Source organism: Microcaecilia unicolor, chromosome 3 (genome assembly GCF_901765095.1).
Source record: "Microcaecilia unicolor chromosome 3, aMicUni1.1, whole genome shotgun sequence".
Lineage (NCBI taxonomy): Eukaryota > Metazoa > Chordata > Amphibia > Gymnophiona > Siphonopidae > Microcaecilia > Microcaecilia unicolor.
Genome location: NC_044033.1, coordinates 431,187,756 through 431,214,784, shown reverse-complemented (window position 1 = coordinate 431,214,784; position 27,029 = coordinate 431,187,756). Strand labels below are relative to the sequence as shown.

Genomic DNA, 27,029 nt, shown 5'->3' with positions numbered 1-27,029 from the left:
CAGCTGGCTGCTGGAGAGAGAGATGCCAGCATCATGACTTCCAACATACAGTATTCTCGAGTAATGGTATTCTGGAAAGTCTGGATGTATGAAGGAGAGTAATGGAAGGTATGAAAAACTCGACTACTGTGACAGCAAATGCTTCGTTGAAACCAACGGATGTAACAAGTAAATACTCCAGATAGTATTCTGATTCCATCCTCAATTTCTTCATGTAATCTACCACTTACCAACCAGAGTTTTCCCTATATCATCCATCTGAATTTATTTTAGAGTCAATTTGGGAGGCAGTTATTGGCCTTCGTAAAGTTATTGTCCCACAAATAAAGACCTTGGAATCTACAGGACTATGAAGTTAAGTTGGAGAAGAGTCAAAAAGAGCTTTTGAAATGAAAATTGATATACTGGTGCCTTGAGGTAGGTGTCACATACATAGGGAAAGGGGATGGGACTTGATAAACCGCCTTTCTGTGGTTACAATCAAAGTGGTTTACATATTATAGGTTCTGTTAAAGAGAGAAATCATTCATTAAGGGCCCCTTTTACAAAGTGGCAGTACCCATACCACTGGAGCCCGGTGGTAGTGCCTGTTCCCAATGTGCGCCATTTCCAATGCATTGGATGTGAAAAAAATATTTGCACCGGGGCTTACTCAGTGGTAATCGGGCAGCACCGCACACTACCCAGTTACCATCGGGGTAGCGCGGGAGTCCTTACTGCCTCCTAAAAAGGTGGCGATAAGGGCTCCCCCAGGAAATGACTGTGGGGCAAGTGTTTCACTTACAGCACAGCCATTTCCGTCCTCTGCCCGGAATTTCCTTTTTCCGGGTGGCGGTAAAAGGGCAGCCTCAGCACGTGATAAACCCATATGCCGATGCCACCGCATGGCCCCTTTTACCACCTCTTGGTAAAAGGGACCCTAAACTTGGAAACTGTTCTGGTTAAAAATGTAGTAGTCATTGGTTTTATCTCCTTGGGGATATTTGTGAAGTATATGCTGAAAATTTTGAAAATACCAGAGACCTCGGTTCCATCTACCTGTGTCTAGGGCAGAGGTTCTAGCTCAATACAGTCTTTGATTGGGGGACTTCTGGATGTTTCAGCATTACTGAAAGAATCAGCTTTGAAGACCATGTACTGGCTTCTCTGGTTGAGACTTTTGCTGTACCTACTGAACGGGACTGTGTAATGTTTCTGTCATGACTTGGGGTGAGCCCTTAGGCCACAGCTGAGTTGACACTATCTAGCCAACCTGAGGGCTGGCTAGGCCCTGACTGGTGGCAGGTGAAACACCTGGGCAAGGCCGGACTGAAGACAAGGCTGGAGCTTGCAGACAGGACTAGAGCTTGAGGTCACGTCTGGAGCTGCAAGACAGGGCTGGTGCTTGGAGTCAGAGCTCCAGCAAGGAAGAAAGCAGGGAAGGAACAAAGCTGGAACACAGAGCAGGAGCAGGGCTAGAACAAGACACAGGCAGGAACAGGAGACAAACTGAAACAAGGCTGCAACCCACTACACAACTGTAGGAGACCTGTTGCAGAGGCACTTGTTGGGAGTCAGGATCTTCCTTAAATACTATCAGACAGTGCCCTCTTTCAGAGCTGTAAAGGAAGTTCTAGGTTTCCAGGAAGTAAACAGAATCCACCTTGGCAGGAATGCTGCTGGAGACCACAGAGAACAGGTGAGGGGTGTGACAGTTTCTTTTTTGAATTGTATATTTTCTGATGTTTCTAGGGAAATGCATAATGTAGAGGATGATTTCTTTTATCGATACCTGGACTTTTGCAACTGAGGCATTATTATTTGTTAAAATTCCCCTGTAAAGTGTCAGGTACCAGTTACTTGTCTTTTTTGAGTCTTCACAATTGCCCAAATTTATTGCTGCCTAGAAAAATGTTGTTGCATGTTTGAAAAAAGTGTGGCAATGGTAATTTTTCCAGGATTAGAATGAGATTCAGTCTTCTTGTATACTGATATTATTCCCCCATTTTATGGAGGACTTTAGCATATAGTGGTTTGGATAATCTACCAGTTTTTAAGTTATTCTTACCATTATGTTCTTTCTGTAGAAGTGTATTACACAGAATTTCTAATTTAGTTGCTTAAACAAAATTATCAAGGGATTTCCTTTAATTAGAAAATATTAACAAATAGATCTACTGGAATTTATTATATAAGAGTTTAGCCACCTGGTTTAACAAGCAAATTCTTCCAATCAGTTCAAGCAAAATATGTGAAGCTTAAATAGCAAAGGAATTTGATCTGGACATAGAGCAAGGTGCTTTAGATTTTCTTAGCTCAACAGGTTTGCTTTGGATTTTCTCCATACCCTCAAGATAAGGGTTAATGGATTTTTTAAAAAGTAGATCTGGGAGAAATACCATTTGTACCCAACTCCTGAGCTAAAATCCGTCTGGTCCAAGTTTTACCTTGAATAGTTTGAACATCCTTAATAATGATCATTGTTACGCTGATGTTGCTCTCTTTTTCTTTACTGTTGTACATTGGTTTATCATTGAATATATACGGCAGAGGCGTAGCTGGGGAGGGGGGGGCACAAGGGGAGCAACTGCTCAACCAAACAAACTTCTCCACAAAACAAACGTCCGATGAAAACAGTGCCTATGCGGTTTTAAAAACCTACTCGCGCTGGCATCTATTTTTTACACAGTTCCGCTCCCCCTGATGTGAAAACCTGGCTACGGTTTTCTGATATACGGATTTGTGATGATAACGCAACTATGCAAGCTGATAAATTGTGCTTATCAATACATGTCCAATGAGCTACTGCAGTAAAGAAATAGTTTGTTACGCACAAATTTACAAGAAATTTCTTTTTAGGTCATGGAAACTTCCCATACCTCTGTGGCAACCTAAATGACATTATAGTAAGCTCATCATTACACAGCTGCTACAAAAATTCACAGTCCATACCAAAAAGCTATGAACAGTATGGTGCCTCTGCAGTGCAACCAATTTCTGACGAAATGCAGCTCTTGCTGACAGTCTACATCTGGTACAGCTTGGTAAGTTTTCTGTTACTTATGTGAAATCTGGAAACAGATAGTAGTTTTTCAAGGGGACAGTGATGACGTTATGAACCATGACTTTATGGAGGAGTAGTCTAGTAGTTAGAGAAGCAGATTTTGAATCAGGAAAGCCAGAGTTGAATCCAGGGCTAAGTGTGCTGAGGCTGTCAAAAAATAAAAAACAACCCAAAAAAGAGAGTATCGTAATGTCTGTATTGCTCTATGGTGTGAAGGTCCCTTGAATATCATGTGCAGTTCTGGTCACCTTATTTCAAAGAGTGGTAAAAGTGCAATTAGGGATAGTACAAAGGATGGCAATGGGGAGAAGCTTAATGGCTGAGAGATCTTCAGTTTGGAGAAGAGAAGGCTAAGGGGAGAGATGATAGAGGGCTATAAAATCACATGTGGTGTGGAGCAGATAATAGAGAACAGTTATTTGTCCATTCAAATGGTGTTAAGACTAGGGGACACTCCTTAAAGCTAACAGGTAGTGCTTTAAAATAAAATGGAAAAACTGCTTTGTTCACCCAGTCCACAGTTAAGCAGTAAAATTTGTTACTGGAAGATGTGAAAGTAGGGGGGGGGGGTTAAAAAGGGTTTAGATAATATTCTAGAGAAAGTCAATAAACTTTCTCTATTATTAGCCAGGTCGCCTTTGGAAAGCCACTGCTTATCCCTTTCTGTAACAAGGAGACAATTGATTCTTCGGGATGCTGCAGAGTGTTTGTGATCTGGATTGGAAACAACATGCTGGTCCGTGGATAGACTTAGGAAGAAACTGGCAGTTAGGGGAGCACTAGCCATATTCAGGGATGATGCCCACATAGCTAAGCAGGTAGATAGGACCACAGAAAGGCAGTCTTACCTCTACCCGCTTAGCTATGAGGAGCCAACACCTGTCTAACTTTCAGGTCTGCATCTGACCTGCCGATGCCTGGACATGGCCTGGCATTGAATATCTGGGCTTAATTTTGCCCGCTGTCGTCTGCAGCTTAAAATACGCTGACTGCTGTGAGATGAATATTAGCCTGTAAGAGCCTAACTTGCTTGCTTCTGGAACCACCAGTAAATGCATTTGAGCTGAATGCAAAGCAGATCTGGCAAATATGGAGCAACCAAATCTGACAAATGGTGAGGGTCCATTCTATACTGAGCATTAAACAGTTTCACCTAGTAGCCAGTGCACCATCAGGGTCACATGAACCCTAGCCTTCAAATTGCTTATCAATGTGCAGAGTATTTTGTAACAACTGAATCCATTGCAAAGATCTCTTCTGTAGCCCAACATAACCTAGTCAATAGTATGGCCTAAGTCATGATCTGTAACTTCTCCTTTATCAAAAAGTCTTATCTATCTAATGAGTCTAAATTGGTAAAACACCGCTTGGAATAACTTGGCAATATGAGTATCAAATGAAAGCATCAATCTAACCAAATCCCCAAATTCCTCATTGAAAAAAGCACAGCCCATCAAGCAAAAAAAAAAAGACTGTCCACCAGTGCTCTTTTCCCCACCCAAAGAACTTCAGATTTGCTACATTCAGTTTAACTTCCACCAGAACTCCATTCAACTTACTGATATCCTCTCACCAGATTTTGTCTGTTTGTAAATATATGATAAGGGAAACCTGCTGTTTCAAAAACCAAACACAGCGGATGTAGGAATAAATTAAACAAGACTGGTGAGCACTGATCCTTTCAGGACACCACACCTTAACAACCGTCCATCCAGAATGATGGTGTTCAAGAGTTACCCACTGATGGCAATTAGCCAAAAAGAATGCAAACCAATTTAGCACATCTGTTAATCCCAACCGCTGTAAACAGGCTAGCAAGTGATCATGCTGCAAAGTGTCAAACAGTGTGTGAATCCAAAAAACAAGCATCAAACTGTTCTCTATATCCAAAACCTTATTAGCATCATCCAACAAAGATGCTAACAAGGCTTCAGTGCTATCTCCGTAATTCTATATATGGAGATAAAAATTGCACGCACATATTTGGGTGCCTGCCCAAGTTGCCACGTGCAGTTAACTAATTAGCGCTGATAATTGGGCTCTAACAATTAGCAGTTCTAATTGGCAATAATTGGAAATTATGTGCACATCTTAATAGCATTATTCTATAAAGATGCGAAAAAAATGTTTTATGCATGGATCCAAAAAGGGAGTGAGGTCATGAGAGGGGCATGGGTGAATTTGTGAGCAGTGTTATGGATTAAGGAGTTCTAGAGACACTGCCTCAGCACCCCCAGGCAGAGAAGTTAGGACCTTGGACTCATTTGGGAGGAAGATGTTTCAGGCCTCAATGCTCATGTCCCATATACAATCATACCAGCTCTTTACGAGCGTGTACTTGCGAGACTCAGTGCGCAAATTATTGGACTTGGTGGACTCTCTCCCACTGGAGCAGGCCATGTCGTACGCCAGTTGGTCAAGCAGCAGAAGGCGTGCCGTAAGTTCTTGGCCGGGCCTATGACAACCTTTCACATGGCATCCAGGATCTCTGCTCAAAGTATAGCAATGCGCAGACTCTCATGGCTGCATGTTTCTGACTTCGAACAGTCGGTTCAGCAGAGGTTGAGGAGGTCACTGACCAGATCTAAAAACACACTGATACCATCTCTTTCTCTCCCGCCAGGCGTCTTCATCAGCCTCCTCATCTAGGAGGTCTTTTGGCAAGTTGAGGAGGGGTGCCTACTGCTCTTAAGAGGTGTAGGTAGGCCACCTCCTCTCGCCAGCCTGTTCAGGTCAACTCCAGCTCGCTCGTTCTTGTTAATAGCGTACGCCTAAGGCCCCTGCTGCTCCCCAGTCAAAGCAAAGGACATTTTAATAAAAGGCTGTCATGAACCTGAATAGAAGAATAAAATGAATATGAAACAAATTGGATTAATAGTTCTGACTTACCGCCATACTGTACATTAAAATTAAGCAGACAACTTTAAAAATAATCTATGCTTTCAAAGGAAGCCAGTGAAGTCTTTTCATTTATTCAGAGACACTATCATATTTTTAAAGCAAAAAACCAGTCGCACCACTGTATTTTATATCAATTATAATTTATACAACAATTTGGCATGCAATCCGATATAAAGAGAATTACAATAGTCCAAGTAGGACAGCACCAACATTTGGACAAAAAGAGCAATGAGATTCATAAAAATAGGGTCTAATCAGCCGTAAATGTTGCACATGATAAAATACTCTTCTTCATAAATTATTAATTTGAGATTCAAAAGTAGAGAGGAGTCTAAAATAACTCCCAGAATGCTAGATTCTCTTCCCACCTTTAAGGCGATATAACCGGCTATCTGCTAGCCGCTAACTAGCGATATTCAGCAGGAGACAGCCGGCTATCTGCCGCTGAATATCGCTGGATAGCTGGCATTGTACCATTTAACCAGCTAGATGCTTGTTCCTGGCCAGTTAATGGTTTTGAATTAGGGGTCTGAAATTATAGATGAAAAACTTTAAGAGACTTTTCAAAGCATCTGTTTTAAAAATATGACAATTCAGGACTTAGACAGTGGCAAGGTACTCCTTCCTGTTATGTAATATTAATTCTTACTGGGTGAATACTAAGGAGGAACAAAGGTCTTGGATTGTTATGAATTCATATGTTTATTCCTTTATTAATGACCTGACAGCTGCAGCAGATCAGTTATTTATGACTAGAGGAGTGACCATGAAATTCATGTGTTAACCATGTAATTTGGTATTCCGAATGGCTTATAGGTGAAGGCTCAATAATTTTGTATTTTGTAATCCTTTGTTTTTCATCGAGAAGCAGACCTGAAACTTGCACAAGTGGGTGAACCCAATGAGAAGTTTGAACATGCATGGCCCCTTCCCGTGCACACCGTCTACTCAGCTCTTCAGTTTTGTTTCTTCTGCTCTGCTGAATGAACATGTCGCAGGGCCTCTCCCAACAAAATTTCATTTTTTTTAACTCGAAACTTGAAATTAAATTATTTGCTCAAATTTGTTAAATCCTTGTTTTACACTTGACAACACAAATGTTATCTAATTTTAACAATTAGCCTCATAAGCCCAGGGTACCTCTTAGAATTAGGACACCAACTGTGATGGCTATCATCATTGGCTCCACCACCGGCCAAAAAAAACTACAGAGAAAAACTCTCAAACTAATGGTCTAACTGAGAGAAAAGTCTGTAGTAAAAGGGTCTGATAGGGTTAAATAATTTTGAATCAAGTGTATAAACAAAGTCTAACTAGAACAGCTGAAACTCTTAAGCTGGTTAAAAACGATAAGAAGTCAAAAAAATTCCAATGTTACAAATAATCAGACCACGGATTAGAGGGGTGCTTACTTACCCTGGGCTTATGAGGCTAATTTTTAAAAATTAGATAACATTTGTGTTTCAAGTGTAAAACCCGGATTTAACAATTTGAGCAAATAATTTAATTTCAAGTTTCTGATTTTGATTTGCTCTATGCAGTTAAAATTTTTTTTTTTTAACTACATTTTTTCAGTGCTCTTTCCAAGTTCTTTGACGTTATCCGTTTGCTGGGTACTGTAACTGAGGGGTTCTTCTACAAAGGCACACTAGCGTTTTAGCACACGTTAAAAGTATATGTGCACTAAACGCTAGGGACACCCTATATTCCCATGGGCGTCTCTAGCGTTTAGAGCGCGCTAATCATTAGCTGCTAGCACACCTTTGTAAAAGACCCCCTACGTTTTTTATTTGTCAGAATGTTGTCTTTTCAACTGCGCCTATTTGTTAAGGAACCTTCTCCCTGGATGTCTACACCTATTCTGCTTCAGCGGTAGGGATCAAAGTCATGACTTTGAAAATGACATGTTTTGCATGCTCATGTCAATAGCTCAACCAAATAATGGAATAGAACTTCTCTTCTGTCTTCATCTTTGTGACTTTCTCTCTTTGGTGATAATATACCAGTCTATTAAGTCTTAAGTGGATTGGCTCCATCTCTCACTTGGCTCAGAGCACCACCTCATACAAAGGCAACCCTCCTGCACACAGGCCCGGAAACAGAGGAAAATGTCGTGAAGGGCATTTTACAGCCACTTTTTACCCCAGCTTAGTAAAAGGAATAGTTTTGTATATAACAATACATATTCTGGGGGCATCAACTAGTGACCATAAGAAATTTGTGACTTTTGTGTGGTATTAACTGTAGAAGCAGACCTGTCTTAACAGCTTTGTTTTTAAATCTTTCTCTTAGCCTCAGACCAGGTTCCTTTGATTGAAGATCTGGAACAAATATTCATGCGCTCATGGCGAGAATCACATCTGGCTGAGATCCGGCAGTATCAACAAGCCATTTCGCAAGCTTTTCCTCAGGTGCCGAGCCACATTGCACCTGTCACTTCAGCTCAGCTTCCTTGGTTAGCAGGGCTGGCTGCCAGTTCTTGTAATGAAAGCGTCAAATTATTGAATGCAGTTACTCGTTAGCTGAGGGACTTTCAGAAATGTTTAAATACCTTGTTGAAGAAAACTAGCAAAGACCAATTATGTGGTGATTATATCCACATCAAGAACCCGAGGCCTAGAATCCTGCAGTGCAGTAACAGGTGAGGCTTTATCCATATTTTACTTATTAGAAAAATGAAATAAATATATAGGGTTAGATCTACCAGGAGTTTCCAGTGTTGAGAAAAACAGTCTTTATACATCTGTGCTGAAGTGTCACTAAATGTTAGATTATAAGTGATGAAAATTTAGTAATTTGAACAAGTGCTCCCCATATGGAAATGTCACTGTTCTATATTGCATTGTTTTGTTTTTTTTACCATTTGCACCTTTACTCTCCTGACTACCTTTCCTAGTTCATTCAGCCTTTCCAGTTTTTCCTATGTCCTTCTTTTGAGATATATTTATCCCTTTGCATGCTAACCTTTGTTGCTGTTACGTTTACAGTGACCTTATTCCCTTGTTTTTATTTACTTCGCCAACTTTGTCACACCTTCAATAGCTTCTTTTGTTTTCAGTTACTGTTCCACTTTGCCTTCATGTTTCTTCCCTACTGGTGCCTCCTCAAGGTATCTTTCTAAATGAACAAAACTGCTTCTCCTTGAGTCACAGATCTCTCAGCTTTGTGAACCATTCTGCTTTTGCTGTTAATTTATATTATATTGTTTGGTCATCAGTACAGTAGATCCATAGATGTTTCTTAAGGTGATCTTGGAGTGTAGCTTAGCCAGTCTGGCTTTCAGAGATTCAGAAGGAGTATGCATGAGATAGATTTGGTACACTGTTTCCAGTTACATGCAATCTTTCATATGCATATACATTGTGGATATCTTGGATATCCTACCCTAAGTTACATTAGAGATAATTTACAGCGGCAATGGTGGCGACTTAATTCATTGACATTATACATGTGGTTAGTGGCCCTGAAGATGCATGTAAGGCTTCAGCTACACTGGCTGCCTGTTAAAGCTAGAATTGCTTTTAAAGCCTGCTGTGTGGGTCATAAGATTTTGAGAAGATCCTCTCTAATTTAGTTCAGTTAATTAGTATGACCAAATATGGCTGCAATTAATATTGGCTTTTCCATCTGTAAAAAATATTTGATGAAACTCATTGTATGACAAATCATTTATTATCTTTCTTTCAGTAAAACTTTGGAATTATTTGCCACATTTGGTACATTTAAATGTTAATTATCTGTGTTTTTGGAAAGTCTTGAAATCTTATTTATTCACTGAGAGGCTGATTTTCAGACCAGGGGAGTTAGATCAGCTAACTCCAGCGATCTGCACTGAGACCCGATTTTAATGCCGGGCCGAATATCCAGTTTAACTTTGGCTGGTCAGAATTTAACTGGCCAAGCTGATACTCAGCGCTGGCCAGTTAAATTCAGACCAGCCAAGGATATTCTAGGGTTGCATGTGGCCAAATGTGGCTGCCAAAGTTGGTCGGCCACATTTTAAAAATCAGCAGATAGCCGGTTATATTGCCCGATATACCGGTGATCCGCTAGTCACTAACAGGCAATATTTAGCGGTACATAGCTGGCCACATACCACTGAATATTGGCGGATAGCTGGTTTGCTGGCATTTAACTGACCAGGTGCCGATCCTGGCTGGTCAAATGGTGCTGAATATCAGGGGTTGAAATTTTAATTGTAACTCCTGAAGATATGTTTAGCTCTTGAGTTGTTATCCACTTTGAACCTATTTGTAGGGATTAAGTAGGGTATAAGTGTGTATATAACATAACATTTGTTTGGCCCGCCCTAGTCCTGCTCAAAGCATACCCAGAGCACGTCCCCCACTGAATATCAGGCCCAAGGTTTATAATGATAGTATTTCGACTTTTTATATGACATCCTGCAGAACTGTTCTCTTTAATATCAGATTTCTAAGGTTGTTGAAAAGTTTCTCATCTGTCCTTGAGTACCCCCTAGCCCAGTGGTTCCCAAACCTGGTCCTGGAGGCAACCTAGCTGGACAGGTTTTCTGGATACCTACAATGAATATTCATGAGAGAGATTTGTATGCACTACCTCCACTGCATGCAAATCTCTTTCGTGAATATTTATTGTGGATATCCTGAAAACCTGACTGGATAGGGTGCCTCCAGGACCAGGTTTGGGTACCACTGCCCTAGCCAGTTGGGTTTTTAGGATACCCACAATGAAGTGAGATAGATCTGACTACCATGCTGCTTAAATTATGACAAAAAATGAGAGACTGAGATCCACAAATTACAGCAGATGAAATACAGTAAATCCCAAAGAGGGAAACAAAACCAGTCTGAGAGATGATTGAGGTGAAAACACTTAATTACAGAGCTTTAAAATCCAAGAATAAAACTCGACATGGCTATGTTTGGCAGAGCCTGCCAAAAACAAATAGGAGACAGCCCGCTGCAGAATAAAATCAACAACACAACAACAGCAGCGATCCAGGGAAAGAAAAGTGGACAAGAGTTCAACCAAACAAGATTTTATTGGAATACAGGACCCGATCTGGCCAATTTTCAGACAAATCTTCATCAGGGGTCACACAGGTTTCCAAACCAAATCAATGAGGCTTAAAGCAGGTGCTTCGATTCCTGCAAATGCCAACAAAGAGCTGAAGCTAGAGCCTGAAACAGGGTTTTTAAAGCTGTAAGAACAATAAAATATACAATCAAATCACAATTTATAGACTGTTTGGGCTGCTATTCCATTTCGTTTATAAAGAGAGCTGTGGTAGTTTCCCTAGAACAAGATAACTTTACCAATTACTTCGCAACATGTCTCCCTTTCTCTGGGGCCCTTTACTAAGCTGTGCTAAAAAGTGGCCAGCTCTGACCAGGTTCAGTTCCCTCTGCAGTTCTGTTTGACACTTGGCAAGTCATATAGCCCTCCATTGCCCCAGGTACAATATATAACTTAGATTCTCCGAGGACAAGCAGGCTGCTTGTTCTCACTGATGGGTGACGTCCTCGGCAGCCCCTCCAATCGGAATCTTCCTAGCAAAGTCCTTTGCTAGCTCTCGCGCGCCCGCGCGCACCGCGCATGCGCGTCCGTCTTCCCGCCCGAAACCGGCTCGAGCCGGCCAGTCTTCTTTCGTCCGCACTCGGTACGGCTGTGTTTTTGTCGTGTCGAGCCCCGGAGAGTCGACCTCGCGCGTCCGTTATCTAAATCGACGTGTTTTTTCTTCGGAAAAGTTTCATTTTCGTTCGGGAAAGTGCTCCGAAAACCCCCTTGGGTTTCGTTTGCCCCTTCCCGTATTTCCAGTTTTTGCCCCGGTAAGTTTTCTTTCGTTGTCGGGGTAGGCCTCTTTTCGGCCTCGGTCGAGATTTTTCTCCCTTAAAGTTTTTGGTGCTCCAAATTCGTCATTTCGGATTTTGACTTCGCCGGCGTGATTTTTCCGCCCATGACATCGAAGCCTTCCAGCGGCTTCAAGAAGTGCACCCAGTGCGCCCGGGTAATCTCGCTCACTGATAGGCACTCTTCGTGTCTTCAGTGTCTGGGGGCCGAGCACCGTCCCCAGAACTGTAGTCTGTGTTCCCTCTTACAAAGGCGGACTCAAGTAGCGAGATTGGCCCAGTGGAACGTTTTGTTCTCGGGCTCTTCGTTGGCATCGGCACCGGGGTCATCGTGTGCATCGACGTCATCAGCATCCAGACCTTCTTCCTTGGCTGCCAGTGCATCGAGTGCATCGAGGCATCGGCCCTCTGCATCGGCGCCGAGACATCGGATAGCTGCATCGACGTCGGTGGTACCGGGACCTCGTCTCCTGATGTCGTCGGACGGTGGTGCATCGAGTGGAGTGCAGGTGAGGGCTGTCCATTCCCCTGCTGGTGGCGGTGAGCCCTCGGGTGGGTCTCCTCCTACCCTGAGGGCTCCTGCGGTACAGCCCCCCCGAGATCGACCCCCTTCGGTCTCGGCCCCGAGGAAGCGACGGATGGATTCTACGTCCTCCTCGTCGGTGCCGGGGAGCTCCGGTGACATGCTTCGGAAGAAGTCGAAGAAGCATCGACACCGGTCCCCTCCCCGCGTCGGCACCGAGAGCTCTGGGTCGCCGAGGGAGTCGGCACCCAGCAGGCATCGGCACCGATGAGGACCCGCTCACCCTCTGTTCAGGAGGTGTCGATGCGCTCCACTCTGGACAGCCCGGAACAGCCTCCACGCCCGGAACAGGTTCTGACGTCGACGCCTGCATCGACTTCCATGCCTTTCTCTGCAGCCGCTCTAAACGAGAGCCTCCGGGCCGTTCTCCCAGAGATTCTGGGAGAGCTGTTGCGCCCTACCCCTCCGGTACCGGCGGTGCTTGCGCCTCCGGTACCGTCGAGCGTGGCGCCGGCTGGCCCATCGCCCGGGGTGAGGTCCCCGACGTCGGTACCGCGTGCGGTGCTGACTGCGGCCACCTCCCAGGAGGGCTCCCCGACTACGTCGGCGGAGGGAGCTTCGCCGATGCGGGCGAGGGAGTCTACCTCTCGACGCCCCCATCGTGGACGTGGCTCCACGGAGTCGAGCCGGGCACGGTTGCAGACGCAGGTCCGTGAACTTGTGTCTGACACCGAGGGTGAGGCCTCGTGGGAGGAAGAAGAAGACCCCAGATATTTCTCTGACGAGGAGTCTGAGGTCTTCCTTCTGATCCCACTCCCTCTCCTGAAAGACAGCTTTCTCCTCCCGAGAGTCTGTCTTTTGCTTCCTTTGTCCGGGAGATGTCTACGGCCATCCCCTTCCTGGTGGTTGTGGAGGACGAGCCCAGGGCTGAAATGTTTGAGCTCCTGGACTATCCTTCTCCACCTAAGGAAGCGTCCACTGTTCCCCTGCACCATGTCCTCAAAAAGACATTGCTGGCGAACTGGACCAAGCCTTTAACTAATCCCCACATCCCCAAGAAGATCGAGTCCCAGTACCGGATCCATGGGGACCCAGAGCTGATGCGCACTCAGTTGCCTCACGACTCTGGAGTTGTGGATCTGGCCCTAAAGAAGGCTAAGAGTTCTAGGGAGCATGCTTCGGCGCCCCCGGGCAAAGACTCTAGAACCTTAGACTCCTTTGGGAGGAAGGCCTACCATTCCTCTATGCTCGTGGCCAAAATTCAGTCTTACCAGCTCTACACGAGCATACACATGCGGAATAATGTGCGACAGTTGGCGGGCTTGGTTGATGCTCTTCCCCCTGAGCAAGCCAAGCCTTTCAGGAGGTGGTCAGGCAGCTGAAGGCGTGCAGAAAATTCCTGGCCAGAGGAGTTTATGACACTTTTGATGTTGCGTCCAGGGCCGCTGCTCAAGGTGTGGTGATGCGCAGGCTCTCATGGCTGCGTGCCGCCGACCTGGAGAATAGACTCCAGCAGCGGATTGCGGACTCGCCTTGCCGTGCGGACAACATTTTTGGAGAAAAAGTCGAGCAGGTGGTAGAGTCTCTCCACCAGCGGGACACCGCATTCGACAAGTTCTCCCGCCGGCAGCCTTCAGCTTCTACCTCTACAGGTAGACGATTTTTCGGGGGAAGGAAGGCTGTTCCCTATACTTCTGGTAAGCGTAGGTACAATCCTCCTTCCCGACAGCCTGCGGCCCAGGCTAAGCCCCAGCGCGCTCGCTCTCGTCAGCAGCGTGCGCCTCAGCAAGGCCCCGCGGCTCCCCAGCAAAAGCAAGGGGCGAGCTTTTGACTGGCTCCAGCAGAGCATAGCCGACATCCAAGTGTCAGTGTCGGGCGACCTGCCAGTCGGAGGGAGGTTGAAAGCTTTTCACCAAAGGTGGCCTCTCATAACCTCCGATCAGTGGGTTCTCCAAATAGTCCGGCAAGGATACACCCTCAATTTGGCCTCCAAACCTCCAAATTGTCCACCGGGAGCTCAGTCTTACAGCTTCCAGCACAAGCAGGTACTTGCAGAGGAACTCTCCGCCCTTCTCAGCGCCAATGCGGTCGAGCCCGTGCCATCCGGGCAAGAAGGGCTGGGATTCTATTCCAGGTACTTCCTTGTGGAAAAGAAAACAGGGGGGATGCGTCCCATCCTAGACCTAAGGGCCCTGAACAAATATCTCGTAAAAGAAAAGTTCAGGATGCTTTCCCTGGGCACCCTTCTCCCCATGATTCAGCAAACGATTGGCTATGCTCTCTGGACTTAAAGGATGCCTACACACACATCCGATACTGCCAGCTCACAGACAGTATCTGCGATTTCAGTTGGGCACACGCCACTTCCAGTACTGTGTGCTACCCTTTGGGCTCGCCTCTGCGCCCAGGGTGTTCACAAAGTGCTTAGCTGTAGTAGCAGCGGCACTTCGCAGGCGGGGGTGCATGTGTTCCCATATCTCGACGATTGGCTGGTGAAGAACACATCCGAGGCAGGAGCCCTGCAGTCCATGCAGATGACTATTCGCCTCCTGGAGCTACTGGGGTTTGTGATAATTATCCAAAGTCCCATCTTCTCCCAGTGCAGAAGCTCGAATTCATAGGAGCTCTGCTGGATTCTCGGACGGCTCGCGCCTATCTCCCAGAGGCGAGGGCCAACAACTTGTTGTCCCTCGTCTCGCGGGTGCGAGCGTCCCAGCAGATCACAGCTCGGCAGATGTTGAGATTGCTGGGCCACATGGCCTCCACAGTTCATGTGACTCCCATGGCCCGCCTTCACATGAGATCTGCTCAATGGACCCTAGCCTCTCAGTGGTATCAGGCTGCTGGGGGTCTAGAAGACGTGATCCACCTGTCCACGAGTTTTCTCGAATCCCTCTATTGGTGGACAAATCTGGTCCAATTTGACTCTGGGACGTCCTTTCCAAATTCCTCAGCCACAAAAAGTGCTGACAACGGATGCGTCTCTCCTGGGATGGGGAGCTCATGTCGATGGGCTTCACACCCAAGGAAGCTGGTCCCTCCAGGAACGCGGTCTACAGATCAATCTCCTGGAGTTGCGAGCGATCTGGAACGCTCTGAAGGCTTTCAGAGATCGGCTGTCCCACCAAATTATCCAAATTCAGACAGACAACCAGGTTGCCATGTACTATGTCAACAAGCAGGGGGGCACCGGATCCCGCCCCCTGTGTCAGGAAGCCGTCAGCATGTGGCTCTGGGCTCGCCGTCAAGGCATGGTGCTCCAAGCCACATATCTGGCAGGCATAAACAACAGTCTGGCCGACAGACTGAGCCGGATTATGCAACCTCACGAGTGGTCGCTCAACTCCAGAGTGGTGCGTCAGATCTTCCAAGCGTGGGGCACCCCCTTGGTGGATCTCTTCGCATCTCGAGTGAACCACAAAGTCCCTCAGTTCTGTTCCAGGGTTTAGGCCCCCGGCAGACTGGCATCGGATGCCTTCCTCCTGGATTGGGGGGAGGGCCTGCTGTATGCTTATCCTCCCATTCCTCTGGTGGGGAAGACTTTGTTGAAACTCAAGCAAGACCGAGGCACCATGATTCTGATTGCTCCTTTTTGGCCGCGTCAGATCTGGTTCCCTCTTCTTCTGGAGTTATCCTCCGAAGAACCGTGGAGATTGGAGTGTTTTTCCGACCCTCATCACGCAGGACGAAGGGGCTCTTCTGCATCCCAGCCTCCGGTCCCTGGCTCTCACGGCCTGGATGTTGAGAGCGTAGACTTTGCCCTCTTTGGGTCTGTCAGAGGTGTCTCCCGCGTCTTGCTTGCTTCCAGGAAAGATTCCACTAAGAGGAGTTACTTCTTTCTGTGGAGGAGGTTGCCGTCTGGTGTGACAGCAAGGCCCTAGCTCCTCGCTCTTGTCCTACACAGACCCTGCTTGAATACCTTCTGCCACTTGTCTGAGTCTGGTCTCAAGACCAACTCGTAAGAGTTCACCTTAGCGCAATCAGTGCATACCATTACATGTGGAAGGTAAGCCGATCTCAGGACAGCCTTTAGTTGTTCGCTTCATGAGAGGTTTGCTTTTGTCAAAGCCCCCCGTCAAACCTCCTACAGTGTCATGGATCTCAATGTCGTTCTCACCCAGCTGATGAAACCTCCTTTTGAGACCACTGAATTCCCTGCCATCTGAAGTACTTGACCTGGAAGGTCATTTTCTTGGTGGCAGTACTTCAGCTCGTAGAGTCAGTGAGCTTCAGGCCCTGGTAGCCCAGGCCCCTTACAACACAAATTTCATCATAACAGAGTAGTCCTCCGCACTCACCCTAAGTTCTTGCCAAAGGTCGTGTCGGAGTTCCATCTGAACCAGTCAATTGTCCTTGCCAACATTCTTTCCCCCGTCCTCATTCCTGCCCTGCTGAACGTCAGCTGCACACATTGGACTGCAAAAGAGCATTGGCCCTTCTACCTGGAGCGGACACACGCCCCACAGACAGTCCGCCCAATTGTTTGTTTCTTTTGATCCCAATAGGAGGGGAGTGGCTGTAGGGAAACGCACCATATCCAATTGGCTAGCAGATTGCATTTCCTTCACTTACGCCCAGGCGGGGCTGGCTCTTGAGGGTCATGTCACGGCTCATAATGTTAGAGCCATGGCTGCGTCGGTAGCCCACTTGAAGTCAGCCTCCATTGAAGAAATTTGCAAAGCTGCGACGTGGTCATCTGTCCACACATTCACATCTCATTACTGCCTGCAGCAGGATACCCGACGCGACAGTCGGTTCGGGCAGTCAGTTCTTCAGAACCTGTTTTGGGGCTTTAGGATCCAACTCCACCCCCCGAGGGCCCTGTTTGTTCTGTTCCAGGCTGCACTCTCAGTTAGTTGGTAAATTTTTTAGGTCAATCTCAGTTATGTCCTCGCCGTTGCGAGGTCCAATTGACCATGGGTGTTGTTTTGAGTGAGCCTGGGGGCTAGGGATACCCCATCAGTGAGAACAAGCAGCCTGCTTGTCCTCGGAGAAAGGGAATGCTACATACCTGTAGAAGGTATTCTCCGAGGACAGCAGGCTGATTGTTCTCACAAAACCCGCCCGCCTCCCCTTTGGAGTTGTGTCTTCCCTTGAACTGTATTGTCTTGCTACATACTGGACTGGCCGGCTCGAGCCGGTTTCGGGCGGGAAGACGGCCGCGCATGCGCGGTGCGCGTGGGCGCGCGAGAGCTAGCAAAGGACTTTGCTAGAAGATTCCGATTGGAGGTGCTGCCGAGGACGTCACCCATCAGTGAGAAACAATCAGCCTGCTGTCCTCGGAGAATACCTTCTACAGGTATGTAGCATTCGCTTTGTGAGCCCATTAGGGACAGTGCAAAGCACCTGTAATAGAAATTGTAAGCATAGTCGCCTCAGGGATCACTTGTGGTATATCAAGTTCTGAAAAGAAACCTGCAGTAAGCACGTGTTACTGCTTACCACAGCTTAGTAAAGGGCCCTCAAGTGTGCTATGAAATATAATTTAGTATATGAAAGACCCTGAATGACACTGGAGCTCATTTTCAAAAGAGAAAAACATCCAAAAAGTGGCATAAATCTGTATTTTGTGTTTTTCTCACAAAAACGTCCAAATTGGTGTTTTCAAAACCAGTTTTTAGATGTTTTCCTATGAAGTCTGTCAGAAGTGTGTTCAAATCACAAGGGGGTGTGTCAGGGGCATGTTAAGGGTGGGATCTGGGAGTTCCTAGCAAAACGTCCAAAGTCGGATTTAGACGTCATATCAGAAATGCCCCTCCACATCACATATTTTATGCACTGGCTCTATTTAATTTTCTAGTATGAAATTCACAGAACATTCTGTATGTTGATTTTATTTTGAAAAACATTTTCTTCTGTTTTCACATAAATTTTGTTTTTTGTTGTACTATCTAATAGCTTACTAGTAGACATTCCTTTTTATGTAAGTCAAAGTTTAATTAAAAAAAACCTTAGAAAATATTAGAAAATGTCTTTGTTCTTAAAGCAATAACACTAGCCTGTATTATTATGATCTGCATTGGATGTCCTGAGCAAATAGACTTATCTGTAATGTGCAAAAATGGGAACCACCCCACCCACATTTGAAGCTCATGTGTTGTTCAAATTCAGTTCTCTGGTTTATAGAATTGTTCATGGTTTGGCTCCCTCTTATTTACTGCCATTAGCTTATTTACCTTCTTTTCCAAAGATACAATATACTAGAAATCAAATGATTCTACATTTTCCAGCTGCAATGAATATAAAATACAAGTGGTTTTATTCCTGTTTGCTCCCATACTGTATCAGAGGTGAGAATTTAGAATTCTCCGCCTTTGGCGCTTAGATTGAATCCTGATTATATGAGTTTTAGAAAACAGTTGATAACCTGTATGTTTAAACAATATTTTGGTGAGTAGTTTTTCATTCAATGTGTTCTTAAGTTTCAACTGTGCCTAATTAATGTACTTTCCAGGATTTACTTGGTTCTTGTCTTATTGTAAACCGCAGTGAACCATTTGTCTGTTTTTTTGCAGTATATAAGCTATTATATTGTATTGTATATAAGTTTGATTTGTCTTATGACTGATTTTGTTGTATATTTTATTATTTTTAGTTTTTATAGTCCTGATGCAGGCTCTGCTGAAACATGGCCATGTTTATTCTTAGTTTTTAAAGTTGTGTGATCAAAGCCTTTTCATCTCAATCATCTCTGAGACTGTATGGTTTCTCCTTCATGGTCTACTGTATTTCCTCTGCTTAAATTATGTTCAGTTTTATTTCATTTTCTAACGTATGTCCACTCTCCACTTAATTCATTTTGTCTTTGTTTTGAAGGGGGAATGGCATCTTAATGAGAGGACTAGAGATAGTGTAAATGGATCTGAGGGATGGGGGAATCTCAGAGGAGAGAAATAGAGAAGGGATCTCAAGGTGGAGAGATAGAGGGATAGGGGATGAAGGGGAAATGGAGGCACAGAGGATGGAGAAAGCAGAGGGAGGAGAAGGAAAGAGAATGAGAGGAGGATAAAGAGATCCTGGATCATGGGAGGAGATTCGGGATTGGGAGAGGGAGGGATGAACATGGTGGTTCTCTGCCACTGATCCCACCCACTCCTGGAAGTGATGTCATTGGTATGGGTGCTTATCTGTAAACCTACTAGCAGCGCATGCTGCGAGGTGAGTGCACAAGGAGCAGGTTGTGCTTCTTTGTGCGCACCCTGAAGGCGCACCCTCTCACATGCTATTGTTCTCAATGCTTTTATCATCTGCATTCTGATCTATAGGATGTATCTTGCACAGCCCATACCAGTTATGTGGGGTCGCTGATTACCATGTTCCCTACCTACACAGCTTCAGGTAAGATGCCTGTGCATATTTCCATACTCTCCCTCTGTAAGGCCCGCTCTCACATCTCTTTGTAATCTCACTATTGGTCTCCTTAACTCATGATCAGTTAAGGGTAAATCTCACCTGTTGTACGACCTGATTCAACAAAACAAATTCGACATCCTCTGTCTTACTGAAACGTTGCTTTCTGATGCTGATTCCGCTTATATCAACCAAGCCTCTCCCCCTGGCTACCTAAATTACACTTCTAATAGGGGTAATTGTGATCACATCTACAACATATATAGCTCCAGCCATACTCTCAGCCACCAGCTGAATATCTACAGATCAGACTCTGCACCTCACCACCCTCTGACTTCCTTCTCATATATCACCCACCCCTCCCTCATTACATTCTTTCCAAATTCTCCAAGCCCTAGCAACTGACCACTGCATCAACTCACCTCAACCAATCATAGTAGGTGATTTAAGATTCATCTGGACAATGATGCTTCCCTCTTTGTTCAGGATTTACTTCACTTATTTCTGATCTTAATCTCACACTGTACATAGCTTGATCCACACACAGGCACTTTAGATTTAGTTCTCTCATCTTCCAACATATCTCACACCCTGAAAGATTTTGTCCTCACTCCCTTTGCCATGGACTGATCACCTCTTAATATCCTTTACTTGCATACCATTTATTGTTCCCAGCAAGCAGACCCTTGAACCTTCTAAACATAGGGGCCTCAGTAAACTTATATCTCACTCTTTAATAGAAAATTCAAGTTAACTGCGGATAATTTCTGCAACCTTTCCCCAGAGGACAAGGTTGGGACTTGGAACAATTCCTTCAAAGCCTTTCTCAATATCATTTCCCCCATCATGGTATGCCCTTCTCCTAGATACCGTAAATCTACAGACCCCTGGTACACACCAGATCTCCATTCTATGAAACAGCAACTGAGACAAGCAGAACCTATCTGGAGATGCCAGCGCTCCACCATCTCTTTTATTATGTTCAAAGATACTGCTTGTTCCTACAAACTGGCCCTTCTCTTCACTAAGGAAACCTATTACACCACCAACCCAGGAGCCCAAATTCTTTACAAAATACTTAAAATTCTTACCACCTGACACCTTCCTAAAGAATCTTTCAATTCTATGCCCAGAGCCCAAGATCTTGCTACTCACTTTGAGAAAAAAATAGCTACTCTAAGGAGCACTCTTCCATTGCCCCTTGCAAGCACACCTCCGACACCCTCTTCCCCTGGCACTTTGCCTTTTAGTTCTTTTGCAAATTTCAATGCCATCTCCTTGCTAAATCTCTCCATTGTCATTAAAAGCTTGAGGCTTACCAATGCTCCTCACTACTCTATACCTTCATGGCTGATAAAGCACTTCTTAGATGATTTAAACCCTTTTATTTTATCTATGATAGCTACCAGCCTTTCAAAAGGACTTGTCTCACAGAATTGCAAAGCAGCTATTATAAGACCAAAACTCAAAGACCCTATCTGGCCAACCACAGACTGTAATAATTTCTGCCCCATTGCCAGTCTCCCATTTGTAGCAAAAATTGCAGAATCTATTGTTCACTCCCAACTTCAGGCCTTCCTTACCAAAGCACATGCATTGCATCCAAGCCAAACTGGCTTTATGCAACACCACAGCACTGAAACAGCTTTACTAGGTATCACTACATACATATACTATCATCTTGATCAGTTAAAATCAGTTCTTCTCCTTCATAGATTTAACCGCGGCTTTGAACTTAGTCAATCGTCCTATCTTATTGAACAGACTACACTTAATCAGACTTACAGATACTGTTCTAGCATGGTTTTCATCCTATCTCTTAAACTTCTCATACACAGCCCAATTTAATGATACATACTGGCCCTTTCCCTTTTTAACATCTTCCTTGTACCCCTTCTAAGTCTCATACAATCCTTGATTTTACAGCATATGTGTATGCAGATGATATTCAGATATTATGTACCTTAGACCCTTCTAACGCTAATCAGATACACATTAAAAACAACAAATTGTCACAAATAACTGACTGGCTGACAGAAAACATGCTGGTCCTAATCCTGACAAATCGAAAGGTCCTACTATTCACTGATCAACAGACAAAACATCCACAGTACTTATCCTTCTCTGTTCCACCCCTGTCCCACTAGATTGGACTACAAAAGTCCTAGGAGTAATTCTTGATAACACTCTCATATTCACACCTCAGGTCTCTGCAGTGTTAAAGAGATCCTTCTTTAAGATTAGACTAATTCGCTGTATAAAATCCTTCCTACACCCCTCGACGCTGAACATCGTGGTTCACTTCTTGATTATCAGCCCACTAGATTATCGCAGTGCACTTTGCAACAGATTAAGAGCAAAGTATCTTCAAAGATTACAGTTGGTACAGAATACAGCCATCATACTAACTGCAGGAGCCAGAAAAACATGATCATGTAGCCCCCACTTCTAAAGCAGCTCATTGCTTCTGCAATCTCATTGTATTACCTACAAAACGTTCCTCCTTGTATTCAAAATCATGAAATCTGGTGATCTTCTATTCACCAAGATCAGTCAGATCATCTCAGCAACACTGCCTAATCATACCATCATTCAGATAAATTGTTTATGATCTTGGTTCAGGGCCCTGAACACTGGAACAAGCTACTGCTGGACCTTAAATTACAATCCTCTCTTCACTATTTAAAACTGATCTCAAGACTTTCTCTTTACTGATGCATATACCTAACCAGACTCATTCACTTTCTCAGAAACTCGATGCCGGCCTGAATTACACAGTCTCCTCCCCTCCCCCCCCCCCCATACACACATTTGTGGTGGTCCCTTTGCTATTCTATATAATTTTGGAGTCCTTACCCCCTTTCCCTTCTCTATTGTGTTTTTGTCAGTTTTATCTGCTTCCTCCCCTCAATTAGATTGTAAGCCACTCAGATAAACTCATTGATGGGTGGGATAGAAAATCCCTATTAAACTTGGAAACAGTATCCCTTTGTACTCCACAGCCCTCTAATCTGCTCATTTCCAATCTCCTCAATCACTCTCTCCACCCTGCTGCATCCCCTATAATCCCTTTACTTTTGCCATGCATTCCCTTTCTTATCCTGAGGCATTTCAGATTCCATTACTCTTGCCCCCATGTCCTCTCTCTCATTTTCTTGTACCCCACCATCTCCCCTCACTCACTGTCCTCCCCTCTGTCTATACCCCTTCCCTCACTCTCTTTTCCTCCACAGCCCTTTCAATTCCTTCACTCTTTTACCTTTCTCCACCATATTCCCTTATTCACTCTTTTACCCCGTGATCCACACAACGCACAGCCTTTCTGATTCTGTAACTTTTGCCCATTTTCTCCTTACTCTCACTGATCTCCTTCATCCAGTCTCCTCACTCATTCTTCCATCTGTTTGTTAAGAGGAGAAGGAGGAGGAGTACAGTGGTTGTACAGCTTCTCAAGTTGCTCCTCTTCTGCTATCCAGGCCTGTTGGGTCATGTTTTGAACACCTTGAGGCTGTATGGTTAAAAGCACAACACAATGGGCCTGGTCAGCAGAGGAGCAGGACTCCCAAGATGTTACACTGTTGCTTTCCTCATCCTCCCCCCCCCCTTCTAACAAGCCAAGATGGGGTAGGAAGGAGGAAGAGAAGAGCTGTAATTTCTCCCACTATGGTCACTGTGCCCCCCAGTCTCTGATACAATGCTTTTGTAAAGTGGCAGCAGTCCAACTTCCTGTGGGTCCCATTTTCTCTGCAACCAAAGCAGGTCACATAAGAGCTGTTGGCAGTACGCTTGCCATTGCCCTTCTCTCAACTGCTGTACCTAAGGCCATAAAAAGAAAACACAGGCAGCAGCAAACTGAAGCCCCAGAGTCTGCTTCACATTCTGTTTCCTTTAAAGAGCTGCAGCTATCACTGTCCACCAATGAAAGTAGGTGACTGATGACACCATCATCAACAGGGTTTATACCACTAAGTGACTGAAGGTCTGCTTTTGGACTACAAGAAGATTGATGGGCTAGAAACAGGCCATGGGCTACATGTTTGACAGTCATGAGCTAGGGGTACTCAAGAATGGGCTTTAGAAACCTATCATGGAATTTTTAGAGAGTTTTCGAAGGTATTTAGCCAGCTACATTGCTCTAGTTAAAAATTGTACCACTCACAGCAGATAGAAGTATACGGAGACTCTCTCATTGGTTGATTTATTTAACTTTCTACTGTATGTTACTGAGGAACTTAATTTTTTTAACTTTCAGTTTAATATATTTTGTGATTTATTTAATTATTTTTTTAAAGGAAAGTACCAAGCCCGTGTTCTGGCAGAAAACATGTTTTCACCAGCAGAATACCTGAAAGAAGTTAACTATGAACTAATTACTGGAAAAGTGGAAACTCTAGGAGCTTTTTTCAACAGCCTATGTCCAGGTACAGCTTATGTACATGAAAATATTCTGAATGAATAATAAAATCTCCAGCCACCTGGTACAGTTGGTACAGCTGTAATATTGTACAGGAGCACAGCAGGTTAACGCAGAGTCTGGTGCATCACAGGAACACTGTAGAGGGGTATGGAGGAGGAGACGGGGACAGATGCAAGAACCAATAGCCAGGGTCACAATCAAGCATCAGTCTTCAAATTCAGGCTTTCCTTTATTTCTCCTCTTGTCTATGGAAAACTCTACCCATTGAATATTAACCAGAATTTTGCTATCATTTTAATAGAATTTAAGTTTGATTCCTTTTTTTTAATAATGGGGAGAGGGGGACAGTTTGGGCTTCTAGCTGAATCTAAACCAAGGTTCAGATTTGGTGCCATGATCCTTTATTCACAACTACTTGAGAAATATTTCCCGTATTTTATATTCACTTCTGAACTCACTGAACCCAGTAATTGCAGTAACAGGATTCCACCAACATCATTTACCAGAGCTTCTTAGAGAGACCTGTAATCATGGGCCCTGAATCCGGCCACTGTGCGTTGCCACTTCACAATGACTGGAACTCCAGTGCAAGGGATATAAGTGTTGTCTCTCAAGCAACCCATGCTCAGGTCTGCACAAGGAGTTCTGTTCCAAGTACTGGGCAGCACTTTTACTGAGCCGCTGAGCCACTGGGCCATGACTTATGAATTGATTCATTAAAAACACAACCATCTCTAGTTTAATTATTTATGTATTATAGATATATTAATAGCCTCTTTCCTGGAACTCGAGGTGATTTACATCTCATGCAAATCAAATTCTAATTAATACATATGTAGTCTCATCTCCTTATACCTCACCTTGCCAACCCCTCCATATCCTTTCAGCTGTAGCACATCCGCCCTCTCACATCTGTATCGACTCTTCATTATTCCTGTACAAATGGCCGGTCTTTAATCAGCTTTCTAAACTGTAAATAATCAGTACAGTTGTCAACTGATTGCACTACCAGAGACACTCTTCTAGCAGCATAATACTTCTACTGCATATTGATTCTGCCGCAGTTGACAGGCTTCTTGTCTTCTGCCTTTTTTTTTTTCCAAGTTTATTTATAATTTTAACATAACAATAATACAAACCAACCATCATTATCACCCATATATATGTAACATTACATTTCTCTTCCATCTGTTAGTTAAACATGTAGTTATATAAATACAATATTAAACAGCCTCTTATGAAACCATCCCCCACTCTTCCCCTACCCCCCTGTATGTAACAGTCTTACTATAACTCATTTCGTACAGTTTCATATGGTTGCCAAATCTTCTGGTATATATGGAGTTGACCCTTTTCGTACGGCTGTCAACTTCGACATCAAGTGCAGGTAGTCAACTCTGGTTAACACCTCTTTAGCAGTGGGCACTGCCACTGCCCTCCAGGCCCTCGCCAGCGCCATCTTTGCCGCCACAAAAAATTGGATCGCCAACCTGTGTCCATATTTCCGGCTTCCCGGGGGCCTGGAGTGCAGCAAGCACACCTCCACCTGCTGAGGGTATACCCCTTGCACCACCTTATTCACCAGCTCACGTATCTGAGTCCAGTAAATCCGGATTTTGGGGCACTCCCACCATATATGTATGAAAGTTCCACTCCCTCCACATTCCCGCCAGCAATTCGCCAAGGTCTGTGGGTACATTTTATGCAGCCGATCAGGTGTATAATACCACCAGTATAGGATTTTATATCCACTCTCTATTGTGGTTTGAGCGATGGATGGTTTGAGCAGGTATCGAAAGCTACCCGTCCACCAGTTGGGCGTAGGGCTATTCTGTAGAGTCTCCTCCCATCTCCTTATATAATATTCCTGTGGCGTTGAGAGGTATAAGAGTGCTCTGTATAGCCGGGTGATACTACCCCGCCCTCCCCCCTTTCCCATTGCCTGCTCCAGTCTCGTTGCTGCAAGTTCCAATTCTTCTTTTGCCCTTCGGAGGATATAATTTCTTAAGCAATGATAGTAAACTAGATCCCGCTCTTCTAACCCATATTCATCTTGTAGTTTTGTCTTCTGCCTTTAGCCTCTTTTTCCCCCCAGTCTCCCCACCTGCTATGCTAAACACTACTGATCACATATTCATGCTGAATACTGAAATGCTAAACAATATGTAAATGTAGTAAAGGAGAGACCATCATAATTTATCTATGCCATTCACACAGCCTACTGCCTAGCCAGGAATGAAAGCTAGATCTTGTATGTAATCATAGGTACTCTCCCATCAATAGTGTTTATTTACTAACATTCACCGGTTTGATACTTTTCACCATAGTTATGCATACTGAGGCCAATGTTCAAAGCGATTTAAGAGGGCAGGAGCCTCTCTTGCCCACTTAAATCGCTTCCCGCCGCCTAACCGGGGATATTCAGTTGCACTTAACCAGACAGTGCTGTTGCATATCCCCTGAGACTGCCCAAACAAAAAGTGGGCAGGTCAGAGGTGGCGCTGGGGGCAGCACTGGGGAGGAGCCCCAGGTTATGTGGGTGCCGGCAATATTCACATGCATAGCTAAGTGGCTTCATTTAGGATGTGGAGGATGGTGCGCCTCTACTGCAGCGATGGATGCATTTATTAATTTCTGAGTGAGCTTCCACTGCATTACATGCAATGACCGATAGCATGGGTACTCACATGTTGCCACTACAGGTAACACAATGCTGATCAGTCTTCCTTGTGTGGTATGCAGGACACCCCCCCTGAATTTACCGCATGTGTGGGACCAGATCTATGGAACCGGTTACTGGGAAAAGTCCGGGATTGTAAAGATCTTGCAGGCTTTCCAAATAAATGCAAGACGTAAATAGCCTTTGAGGATATGTAGAGGTTTGGAGGTGGGGTCTTAGAGAGCCATATGTATTGAAGTCTCTGGATAGAGGTGTTCCTTTTGTATGGTTTGTTGATCAATTTT

The 27,029-nt window shown here is 44.6% G+C and overlaps 1 protein-coding gene across 1 annotated transcript in view; it reads left to right on the top strand.

Annotated features, from left to right (window-relative positions):
• The window catches only part of GREB1 (growth regulating estrogen receptor binding 1), a 209,532-nt gene that overhangs the window by 85,640 nt on the left and 96,863 nt on the right, over positions 1-27,029 (top strand). Inside the window, 6 exon segments of the mRNA XM_030195152.1 lie at positions 2,839-3,006; positions 3,009-3,023; positions 8,237-8,437; positions 8,440-8,502; positions 8,505-8,585; positions 23,941-24,069. Of these exon segments, the coding sequence (XP_030051012.1) occupies positions 2,839-3,006; positions 3,009-3,023; positions 8,237-8,437; positions 8,440-8,502; positions 8,505-8,585; positions 23,941-24,069 (657 nt within the window).